Below are 12,672 nucleotides of genomic sequence, written 5' to 3'. Positions count from 1 at the left end.
TTGATGCGACCCGGTACACTTGCCGGTTGGATATGTGTGTTGAAAATTCATTTTTCCACAAAAACACCATCAATTATGTTGACCTGTTGAGTCAACATTTTGTTCTGAGCCAATATGGCATTTAGAGCATCAATTTCAAGAACTCCTTTCTTCTGAGGTATCCCATTATTCACGGAATTCCTCTCAGAGGTGTACATGAACTGGTTGTTTGCAACCATGTCAATGAGTTCTTGAGCCTCTTCAGGCGTTTTCTTCAGGTGAATAGATCCACCTGCAGTATGGTCCAGTGACATTTTCGAAAATTCAGAGAGACCATAATAGAATATATCTAATAGGGTCCATTCTGAAAACATGTCAGATGGACATCTTTTGGTCAACTACTTGTATCTTTCCCAAGCTTCATAGAGGGATTCACCATCTTTTTTTTTTGAAGGTTTGAACATCCACTCTCAGCTTGCTCAGCTTTTGAGGAGGAAAGAATTTATCCAAGAAGGCAGTGACCAGCTTATCCCAGGAGTCCAGGCTATCCTTAGGTTGTGAATCCAACCATATTCTAGCTCTGTCTCTTACAGCAAAAGGGAAAAGCATGAGTCTGTAGACTTCAGGATCAACTCCATTTGTCTTTACAGTCTCACAGATCTGCAAGAACTCAGTTAAAAACTGATAAGGATCTTCAGATGGAAGTCCATAAAACTTGCAGTTTTGTTGCATTAATGCAACTAGTTGAGGTTTCAGCTCAAAGTTATTGGCTCCAATGGCAGGAATGGAGATGCTTCTTCCATCAAACTTGGACGTTGGCTTTGTGAAGTCACCAAGCATTCTCCTTGCATTATTATTATTATTATTTTCGGCTGCCATCTCCTTCTCTTGTTCGAAAATTTCTGAAAGGTTATTTCTGGATTGTTGTAATTTAGTTTCTCTTAATTTTTTCTTCAGAGTCCTTTCAGGTTCTGGATCAACTTCAACAAGAGTGCCTTTTTCCCTGTTCCTGCTCATATGAAAGAGGAGAAAACAAGAAAAGAAAGAGGAATCCTCTATGTCACAGTATAGAGATTCCTTTATGTTAGTAGAAGAAGAAAGGGGTGAAGAATCCAAATACAAGGGATATAAGAAGTTTGGATTCTTAGATGAAGAGAGGTGAAGAGAAGTGTTAGTAATTAATTAATTAAATAGAAGAAGAGAAGAGAAGAGAAATTTTCGAAAATAATTTTTGAAAAAGAGGTTAGTAATTTTCGAAAATCAAAGACAAAATATAATTAAAATTAAAATTTAAAACAAAAAAGAATTTTTGAAAAAGAGAGGGAGAATTTTCGAAAATTAGAGAGGGAGAAGTAGTTAGGTGGTTTTGAAAAAGATAAGAAACAAACAAGTTAGTTAGTTGATTGAAAAAGATTTGAAATCAAATTTTGAAAAAGATAAGAAGATAAGAGGTTAGATAAGATATTTTGGAATCAAATTTTGAAAAAGATAAAATTTTTGAAAAAGATAAGATAAAAGATAAAAGATTTAAATTTAAAAAAAATGACTTAACTAACAAGAAACTACAAGATAAGATTCTAGAATTTAAAGATTGAACCTTTCTTAACAAGAAAGTAACAAACTTCAAATTTTTGAACCAATCACATTAGTTGTTAGCTTAATTTTCGAAAATTTGATATAAAGATAAGAAAAAGATTTTGAAAATATTTTGAAAAAGATTTTTGAAATTTTCGAAAATTATAAAAAAAAAATGAAAAAGATATGATTTTTTTGAAAAAGATTTTGAAAAGATAAGATTTTTAAAATTGAAATTTTGACTTGACTTGTAAGAAACAACTAATTTTAAAAATTTTTGACCAAGTCAACCCAAAATTTCGAAAATTTGGAGGAAAATAAGGAAAAGATATTTTTTTTGATTTTTGAAAATTTAATTATGAGAGAGAAAAACAACAAAAATACTCAATGCATGAAATTTTTAGATCAAAACAATGAATGCATGCAAGAATGCTATGAATGTCAAGATGAACACCAAGAACACTTTGAAGATCATGATGAACATCAAGAACATAATTTTGAAAAATTTTTGATGCAAAGAAAACATGCAAGACACCAAACTTAGAAATTTTTAATGCTTGGAAAATATGAATGCAAAGATGCACATGAAAAACAAGAAAAGACACAAAACAAGAAAACATCAAGATCAAACAAGAAGACTTATCAAGAACAACTTGAAGATCATGAAGAACACTATGAATGCATGAGATTTTCGGAAAAATGCAAGAAAAATTTTAAAAGCATGCAATTGACACCAAACTTAAAAATTAACACAAGACTCAAACAAGAAACACAAAATATTTTTGGTTTTTATGATTTTCTAATTTTTTTTGTATTTTTATTAATTTTTTTCGAAAAACATTTTTGGAAAAACGAAAAAGAAAAGAAAAATTTTTGAAAAAGTTTTTGAAAAGAAAATTACCTAATCTGAGCAACAAGATGAACCGTCAGTTGTCCATACTCGAACAATCCCCGACAACGGCGCCAAAAACTTGGTGGACGAAATTGTGATAAAAGAGTTTCAGGCACTGTTAGAGAAGCTCACAACTCCGTTCAACTAACCAGCAAGTGTACTGGGTCGTCCAAGTAATAAACCTTACGTGAGTAAGGGTCGATCCCACAGAGATTGTTGGTATGAAGCAAGCTATGGTCACCTTGTAAATCTCAGTTAGGCAGATTAAATTGGTTTATGGGTTTCGAAAATAGAAATAAGAAAATAAATAATAAAAGGGATAGAATACTTATGCAGATTCATTGGTGGGAATTTCAGATAAGCGAATGGAGATACTGTATGGCTCAAGGACGCCTGCTTTCCCACTTCTTCAACTCAATCCTTCTTACTCCTTTCCATGGCAAGCTGTGTATAGGGGTTCACCATCAGCGGTGGCTACTTTCAATCCTCTCGGGAAAATGATCCTATGCGGCTGTCACTCGCACGGCTAATCGTCTGGAGGCATCACCCATGGTTGATGGCTACATCCCATCCTCGCAGTGAAAACTACGCTCACGCACTCTGTCACAGCACGGCTAATCACTGGTTGGTTCCTGCGCCTACTGGAATAGAATCCCTTGATTCTTTTGCGTCTGTCACTAACGCCCAGCACTTGCAAGTTTGAAGCACGTCACAGTCATTCATTACCGGAATCCTACTCGGAATACCACAGACAAGGTGAGACTTTCCGGATTCCCAGGATCCTACTCGGAATATCACAGACAAGGTGAGACTTTCCGGATCCTCATAAATACCGCCATCTATCTAGCTTATACCACGAAGATTCTGTTGGGGAATCTAAGAGATACACATTCAAGCTCGGTTGCATGTAGAACGGAAGTGGTTGTCAATCACGTGCGTTCATAAGTGAGAATGATAATGATCGTCACTTTCATCATTACACTCATCATGTTCTTGGGTACGAATGAATATATTGGAATAAGAATAAGAGAGATTTGAATAAAAGAAAATAGAATTGCATTAATACTTGAGGTACAGCAGAGCTCCACACCCTTAATCTATGGTGTGCAGAAACTCCACCGTTAAAAATACATAAGTAAGAGGTTCAGGCATGGCTGAATGGCCAGCCCTCTCCATGATCAAGTGACCGAATGATCAAGAGATTAAACTGTCAAAAGATATCTAATACAATAGATAAATGTTCTATTTATAATAAACTAGCTCCTAGGGTTTACATGAGTAAGTAATTGATGCATAAATCCACTTCCGGGGCCCACTTGGTGTATGTTTGGGCTGAGCTTGATCAATCCACGAGCTGAGGCTTCTCTTGGAGTTGAACTCTGAGTTATGACGTGTTTTGGGCGTTCAACTCCGGATCATGACGTTTTTCTGGCGTTTAACTCCAGACAGCAGCATGAACTTGGCGTTCAATGCCAAGTTACGTCGTCATTCTTCGAATAAAGTATGGACTATTATATATTGCTGGAAAGCCCTGGATGTCTACTTTCCAACACCGTTGAGAGCGTGCCAATTGGAGTTTTGTAGCTCCAGAAAATCCATTTTGAGTGCAGGGAGGTCAGATTCCAACAGCATCAGCAGTCCTTTTGTCAGCCTTCTTCAGAGTTTTGCTCAAGTCCCTCAATTTCAGCCAGAATTTACCTGAAATCACAGAAAAACACACAAACTCATAGTAAAGTCCAGAAATGTGAATTTAACATAAAAACTAATGAAAACATCCCTAAAAGTAGCTCAAACTTACTAAAAACTATATAAAAACAATGCCAAAAAGCGTATAAATTATCCGCTCATCAATATTCATCATACTGTTATATCAGATGATGAAGAAGATCTTATTGAGTTGGACAAGAGGTCTTTCACTTATGATGATGCTTTCAACATCAAAATCAATATGGACAAACCAGTATCCCTAACTGTAAGAGCTGCAATGAAAAAGAAAAATATATCAAAGATATATGCATGTGTAGTAAAATTCATGCATCATATTTATTAGTATATTCCTAACATGATAATAAGTGTTTACTCACCTATTAATTTTTTTAGGGTAAGTCACAATTCTTAAATCCTCTACTGAGAATATGCAAGGACGATGTTCTCACTCCCTACAGTTTTACTTTTTCAGTGACAAGTTTAGGAAGTTTTGGCGTGAAGCCATGATCGATCTACAAAGCTTATTATATATGATTGTACTTTCTAAATTTAGTTTAGTTATTAGATTTTTTTCTCGATAATTATTTTTTTGGTTTTTAAAGAAGTAGGACTTACGTTTTAGGAGTGGAAAAAATTGTGAATTGTAATTCGAAACAAGTGATCTCAAATTATATATATAAGTATACACAACTAGTAAATCAAATCTACTTTATTCGGTTTACCTAGAACTTCATGTTTTATAAATCAAAATTACGCAATTCAATTTATCGTGGTTATAAATTGAAGCAATTTGATTCGATTTACTGTATATGGGTCTTAAATCGAAACTCATTAATTCGATTTACTACTCAAACGGTTTTTTATAGTAAATCAAAGCTACTTATTTTGATTCATTATTATACTTACTAATTTTAATTCAATTGATTCAATTTACATCGAAAAAGTATAAATTAAATCTAATTAATTTGATTTATATAAATATACAAATAAAGCATGCATGTAACCTGTTTACATTTAAGATGTTTATGAAATATTGGTTTTCATTTTATTTGTTTAAGTGAATTATCCTATAAGTTATTACATTCCTCTAAAAAAAATTCATAAATTTATAATAATGAAGCATCAAACAGTAATACAAACTTTAAATTGAAAAGATAAAAATTATTCTAATAAAAAAATACATAAAGTATTATTAATTATTTAGTATTAATAATTATTTAGTATTATTAACTATTAGTTTAAAATATCTGAGCTGCATAAAAAATTTGGTCTTTTTAATATTAGGAAAAAAAATAACTTTTTAATATAAAAAAAGAATATACACATATATAAAATTGATACATATAATATAACTTGTCTTAAACAATGATCATCAACATGAAAGTATTAATGTTTATTTGGGTAAAAAAGATTTTTTTATTCTTTAACATGTTTAATAAATTTTTAATAATAAAAATAAAAATATTAATTTTTTTAAAAGACTACAATATATATTTTTTAAAGATTTTTTTCTTAAAAAATTTTTTTTACATAATAAAATAAAAATAATTTTATATTATTATTTTTAAATATAATTAATAAATAAAAAGATTTTTTACATAAAATATTCAAACATAAATTTATTTTAATTTTTTTATAATATCTTTAAAAAAATAACTAAAAAGAATTTCTTAAAATTTCAACCAACCAATCCCTTAATTTAGTTACAATAGAATATTTTTCCATTGTCCTTTAAGATTAAATGCATAAGATAATATCGCTATCAAATCTTGTTAATTCGTTATTTTCTTGTTGATTAAATAATTCAGATAATTGATGCAATATAACTTAGTTCGTGCGCACAACTAAGGATGAAACACGAGATTCCAAGGAAAACAAAAGTTGTTACTAGTGAAGGAATACGACAAGAAACAATACAATATGGTGCGTAGAAATAGTTATCCTTCTAATGCTTATTTATTAGGGAAAGTATTAGGAGCCAATGAAATATTTATACGATGTGTATAATGGAGGTTTATGGAGTATTAGAGATATAATAATTAGTGTTACATTTTCTCATCAGCTGAAGCTTTTGGGATGAGTGGTATCATGACATGATATTAAAGCGCTAGATTCGAAAGGTCAAGAGTTTAATCCTTGGTGAATCCAAAAATTAAATTAATTTTTCGAAAAGATGTTTATTATCCCTTGTACAAATAGTCCATTGTCTCCCTAGCGGGATCCCCTTTTATTGCAAAAAAATTATAATTTTGACAAAATAAATCTTGATATTTATTATATTTTTGATAAAATAAACTTTTAAATATTTGTTCTATTTAATAAAATAGTCTAATTATTTTAAATAATAGATTAATAATTAGGCCATTTTATCAAACCAAGTCAATATGTGAGATACCATTTTATCAAAAACAAATATGGAGATCTATTTTATGAAAACAAAATCTTTTTTTTATTAGTTGGTTTGATATGCTTCGTTGGTTCGTTAATCACATATAGTTAGTTGTTAAACCTGTTTGCCATAATTAGCAACATATAAACAGTACACATATAATGATATAATAATATCCTTTTTGTTTTTTCAACTGTTTCATATTTTCATCTTTCTCTATAATACCCTTCTCCCTCATGATTTCCAATTAGCATCTATGTCGCCCTTAACTCTTTCGAGCATTCCGTGATTCTACAACTTTAATAATTTCGGTCTAAAATTTGTAATACTAATGTCACTACCAGAACGAGGGAAAGATGAATCAAAATGGATTCTTGAGAGCATTGAGGTTGTTGATCCAATGGCGGATGTGCCATTAGAAGATCACGATGATAATAAAAAAAGTAACGTAAATGGAAGCCCAGAAAGCATGGTGGTGAAGTTTCCCAATGAGGCTTCATTGAGCAATAATGGTGACAATATAAGGCATAGGAATAATAATAATAATAATAATAATAATAATAATAATAATGGTGGTGGTGGCAGTGTCAAGATGGAGAGGGTTCAATCAGGTGCAGCTAGAGGGCTTAAGGGTTTACGGTTCCTTGATAGATCAGTAACAGGAAAGGAAAATGATGCATGGAAGTCTATTGGGAAGCGCTTTAATCAGAATGCTGTTGATGGGAAGATCTCTAAAGACAAATTCGGAACATGCATTGGTAATGTTAATATTAATTACTGTCTATGATCTTCTTCTTCCTCTTCACATATGTTAATACTGAAATTTGCGTTGCATAGGTATGGGGGCAGAATCAAAGGAGTTTGCAGGGGAGTTGTACGAGGCACTGGCGCGGCGAAGGAACATTTGTGCAGAAAATGGTGTAACTCTGGATGAACTCAGAGTATTCTGGGAGGACATGACTAATAAAGATCTTGAAGCAAGACTTCAAGTGTTCTTTGACATGTAAGTTTCCATTCATCTATCTATCTATCTATCTATCTATCTATCAATTTAGGCATGTTACACTCCTAAGGTTTTGTTTGATTTATTTATTAGTTGATAAACCATAGCTTCCACAAAATGGGAAAGCAGCTTTTTTTTCTTTTCATGTTGAAATGTAACTTAATTTGATTTTGTCAAAAATGTTATGTTAAAAAATGAGACATTTATGGAATGACAAGAAAGAAATTATTGTTACTTTTTTTTAGGTGTGACAAGAATGGGGATGGTAGGCTATCAGAAGAAGAGGTTAGAGAGGTGAGCACCAATAAGAGCAACTGAATTCTTGTTTTTCTTCTTTCTTACTCTTCCATTGTGTTAAACCGAATAATTGGAAGTATTATTTTCTGTGTAAAAGGTTATATTATTGAGCGCGGCCGCAAATAAACTAGGAAATCTCAAACAACATGCTTCTACTTACGCAGCTTTGATCATGGAAGAGCTTGACCCTGATCAAAATGGATATATAGAGGTTAGAAAAAAACAACAATAATTTTGCAAAAATATATGATTACATTTTTAGATAAAGAATAATATTTAACATCCTCCTAAGTTTCTTTGTTTGAACAGATGTGGCAGCTAGAAACTCTGCTAAGAGAAATGGCCAGTGCTGAAGAAGGCACAGGTGTGAAATGTAATACTAAAAATCAAGAATTGACTAAAGCTATGATTCCAAGCATGTATAGAACTCCTCTTAGAAAGTTCTTCAATAAAACAAGAGAATTCGTACTAGACAAATGGAAAAAGATATGGGTTATCTCACTTTGGATAGCAATAAACATTGCTCTTTACAGTTGGAAGTTTATGCAGTACAGAGACACAAGAGAATTCAAAGTCATGGGATACTGTCTCTGCTCTGCAAAGGGTGCTGCTGAGACTCTGAAGTTCAACATGGCTCTCATTGTTCTTACAATGTGCAGAAACACTCTTACTAGGCTAAGAGGAACATTTCTTAACCGAATCATCCCTTTTGATGATAACATAAACTTCCATAAGATGATCGCTGTCGGGGTAGTCATTGGGACTGTGGTTCATGTAGGGATGCATGTTACTTGTGATTTTCCAAGAATACAATCTTGTCCGAAAAGGAAGTTTATGTCGATTCTTGGGCCTAATTTCAACTATAAGCAGCCTACCTACCTAGAAATTGTTCTTAGTATTCCTGGCACAACAGGAATTGCTATGGTTTTGATTATGGCATTTGTTTTCACTCTAGCAACACATTATTTCAGAAGAAGTATTGTGAAGTTACCTTCTCCTCTGCATCGTTTGGCCGGTTTCAACGCATTCTGGTACGCGCATCATTTGCTTATCGGTGTTTATGTGCTTCTCGTCATACATGGCTACTATCTTTTTCTCACCAAAGATTGGCGCAAGAAAACTGTATGTCTGGCTCCAACATTCTTACATTCAATATTTTTATAAGTTCAAAAATTTCCTAAAACTTTCTCTAAATGTAAACTTGCAACTTGTCATGAGTTTGTACTTAATTTATTGCCTAATGCTTGAAACATATGTCATTCAGATTATTCTCCTCTGTAACATGGCATTTTGATGGTTCAAAATTTGGAAAAAAAATTATCAAATCAATTGAAACTGACCTACCTTTTTATCATTGCAGACTTGGATGTACCTTGTTGTTCCCCTAATTCTCTATTCTACTGAGAGACTGCATCCATTTGTTAACCGTGAAGATCATCGCGTTAGCGTGATTAAGGTCTATGTTAGCAACTTGTTCTTTCTAGTTTTACATAGTGAAGCAAGACACTAACATTATTAATAGTTGGGAATAATTTTCAGGCAATATTATACACAGGAAATGTTCTAGCACTGTACATGACTAAACCTGCAGGATTCAAGTATAAAAGTGGAATGTACCTTTTTATCAAATGCAAAGATATATCCAAGTTTGAATGGTAATTACTATCAGAATAGTTGCTTTCGGTTAAAATATCACTTGAATTAGAAAAAAAAAATGAACATTCTTTTCTTTGTTACAGGCATCCTTTCTCCATCACCTCTGCGCCCGGAGATGATTACTTGAGTGTCCATATTAGAACCCTCGGAGACTGGACGACCGAGCTTAGAAAACGATTCGAGCAGGTGATTTTATGTGTGAATTGCAAACTCAAAGATGTGAATTCATTTAATTGAAGATCAACAGAAATGAATTCAATTTTGATAAAGTGTTAGTGTAAAACTAGTCTCCAGTGGAATGTAAAACTTTGTTGAGCATGTAGTTTGATCAAGTTTTTGGAATGCAGGTTTGTGGGCCTCAGAATGTAGAAACAAGACCAGGAGCACTTCAGAGAATGCAAACTAGGGTAACTTCAGGCAAAGACCCATCACAAGCAGGGTGAATAATACAAAACTCTATCTAGGGTCAGAAGCGTGTGTTTAGTTTGCGTTTTATTTTTTATTTTCATTTTCAGTGTTTTCTGTTTTTTAAATTTTAGAAAGAAAAAAGTGAAAACAATAAAATTTTGTTTTTTATTTTCACCTTCTATTTTTATTTTTTTTTTGTCACAAAATTAAAAAAACTGAAAATATTAAAAATAAAAATAGAAAATAAAAATGCAAACCAAATCCAACCTAACCTTTTCAACAATGAAATATAATATTCCCATTTGTTTTTCCTTCTTTTCTTTCTGTTTCTTGAAATAGTTATCCAAAGATACTCATTAAAGGACCATATGGAGCCCCAGCACAAAACTATAAGAACTATGATGTTCTCTTGCTAATAGGTCTTGGAATTGGTGCCACACCAATGATCAGTATTCTCAAAGATATCTTGAGCCACATGAAAGGAGGAAACCTTGAACAGGTAATATACAAATTGAAAATTAAAATTCAAACCTAACAGGTCCTTACTTTTCTTTGTTTGGGAAAATAACTATATCTTAACGGTGACCATTATTGGTGTTTATACCGTAGGGAAGCACCCATGGTAATAATTCCTTAGAGGAAGGAAAGAAATGTCCTAATAGAGCATATTTCTATTGGGTAACAAGAGAGCAAGCTTCATTTGAATGGTTTAAAGGTGTTATGGATGATGTTGCAGAATATGATCAAGATGTGAGATTCACAACTAAACTTTTTATTTAGTTATTTTTCTTTATCTAAAAAATTTTGTTATATTTACCTTTCCCATATTATTGTTGCTTCTCTATGCACTCAGAATTGCAAAGAGAAATATTAGGAGCCAATATTTTTTATTAATATTAGTCAATATTTCAGCTAATACTTTATTTTTTTACTTTAAGAATTTAAAATTTAATATTTAGAAATTAATAAAATTTAGTTTTTAGTATTTAGAGTTTGGCAAAATATTGCTAATGTAACATTCCTCCCATTTACATATATTTAAAACCAACTTCGCACATTATTCTAAGTAAAATGAATTCGTTTAACCTTTTTCTTATACAAAATTTCATATATATTAAACTATTCTCATGTCTAAATGATTCAGGGTATTATCGAAATGCACAACTACTTAACTAGTGTCTATGCCGAAGGTGATGCTAGATCTGCACTTATTGGCATGATTCAGAAGCTACAACACGCTAAAAATGGACTTGACGTGGTTTCAGAAAGCCGGGTAAAATTGGTTTAGCATACATTTTAAGGGATGCATAATTAGCAAAATATTTTTAATTTCTGAAAATGGTATTTTGAGATAAATTCGTAAATATATTTTGTGAACTGCACACTTTTCATAAACCTTTTTTAGCATTATTATGCTTTACATTCGACTAATAAATTTATCATGTTACTATATATGCCAGATACGGACTCATTTTGCAAGACCCAACTGGAAAAAAGTCTTTACTGATTTAACGAGTCAACATGAAAATAGTAGAATAGGTATGAAAGTTACTCAGAATTTGGCAAAAAGAATATAAATTAATATACTTTTGCAATGATAGAAATGAAAAATATGTATGCTCTTTCCATATTGATACAGGTGTATTTTACTGTGGAAGTCCTACTCTTACACCAACATTGAGGAACCTTTGTAAAGAGTTTAGCCTAAACTCATCCACGCGCTTCGCTTTTCACAAGGAAAATTTTTAAAGGACCCACCCATTTCACAAAAAAAAAAGAGGGTGAAAGAAACAGAAAAAATGCAATAGAATGTAATTATTTTAGTTACCATACTGTAAGAGAATTTGGACATAAATTTCTTGAATGTAGTTAGATTTTTTAGTTGTTGTATGTTGTAGATCATCTTTCCTTTCTTCTTCTCTTCATTTTGCAAAAGCTTTTATAAGTTCAAAACTTGGTGGAATCATCTATGAGAATCTATAATTAAAAGAAAATAATAAGAGGCAAAGCTTGAAGCTACTGTAGAAAGCATGCCCAAGGAACAGACCAGAAGACCGTTTGGGTGGGATGGCTACAATCATTTTTGACAAACTAGGATAGCCTATTCCGATGATAGGACAATGTTTTCTAGATATTTCTCAATTCCCCCCAAACGTTGATGGCAGCTATTGTACTATACTTAAGCCAATTTTCTGCATGAATTAAAGGAAGCAGAGTTTTCACCTTTTTTTATCTTAATATCTGATTGCGGCGTGTGATACACCTAGGAGTGGCAATATGTATCCTACCCGTGGGTATCCAACCCGACTCCATCCAATTGGGTAGGGTTGCCAACCCGATCCACAGCGGGTAGAGTAGGGTGCGGGTTGAGTTTCAACCCTATCCGACCAACCCGCACCCTATATATGTATATGTTATATATTTATATAAAAATATGTTTCAAGTGGATGTTGAACTAAAAATCTCTCACTAAATGCAAAAAATCATTAGCCACTAAAAGAAGATTATTAATTGATAATTTAATATTTTTTTTACATAAAAGTTAGTTCTATTTTAAATTATTATCAAGTTATATAATAATGTTGCATTTTTTTTGTAACCCACGGGTAGGGTCAGGTACCCGAGGCGGTTAAGAACGAGTAGGGTTAGAGTTGAGATATTCTCAACCCGCATGTAGGATAGGGTTGAGTTTATATGAAATTCTCAACCCGCGGGTAGGGTTAGGGTTGGCTCCAAACCCTACCTTACCCTACCTATTGCCACCCT

At 32.4% G+C, this 12,672-nt stretch overlaps 1 protein-coding gene across 2 annotated transcripts; it reads left to right on the top strand.

Moving 5' to 3' along the window:
- The first annotated feature begins 6,764 nt into the window (after positions 1 to 6,764).
- On the top strand, positions 6,765 to 11,819 carry LOC112796834 (putative respiratory burst oxidase homolog protein H). 2 transcript variants are annotated; one of them, XM_025839477.3, is made up of 14 exons: positions 6,765 to 7,300; positions 7,380 to 7,545; positions 7,791 to 7,839; positions 7,940 to 8,053; positions 8,152 to 8,964; positions 9,203 to 9,298; positions 9,382 to 9,497; positions 9,582 to 9,684; positions 9,846 to 9,937; positions 10,246 to 10,405; positions 10,516 to 10,656; positions 11,051 to 11,179; positions 11,367 to 11,445; positions 11,546 to 11,819. In XM_025839477.3, exons 1-14 carry the CDS (start codon positions 6,874 to 6,876, stop codon positions 11,653 to 11,655), a joined length of 2,595 nt encoding a protein of 864 aa, XP_025695262.1. In that variant the 5' UTR covers positions 6,765 to 6,873; the 3' UTR covers positions 11,656 to 11,819. The 2 variants fall into 2 exon arrangements, with proteins under 2 accessions (XP_025695262.1, XP_072090783.1); XM_072234682.1 differs by lacking the exon at positions 11,367 to 11,445.
- The last annotated feature ends 853 nt before the right edge of the window (positions 11,820 to 12,672 follow it).

This window comes from Arachis hypogaea, chromosome 4 (assembly GCF_003086295.3).
Source record: "Arachis hypogaea cultivar Tifrunner chromosome 4, arahy.Tifrunner.gnm2.J5K5, whole genome shotgun sequence".
Classification (NCBI taxonomy): Eukaryota; Viridiplantae; Streptophyta; class Magnoliopsida; order Fabales; family Fabaceae; genus Arachis; species Arachis hypogaea.
This window is presented reverse-complemented; position numbering and strand designations above follow the sequence as displayed.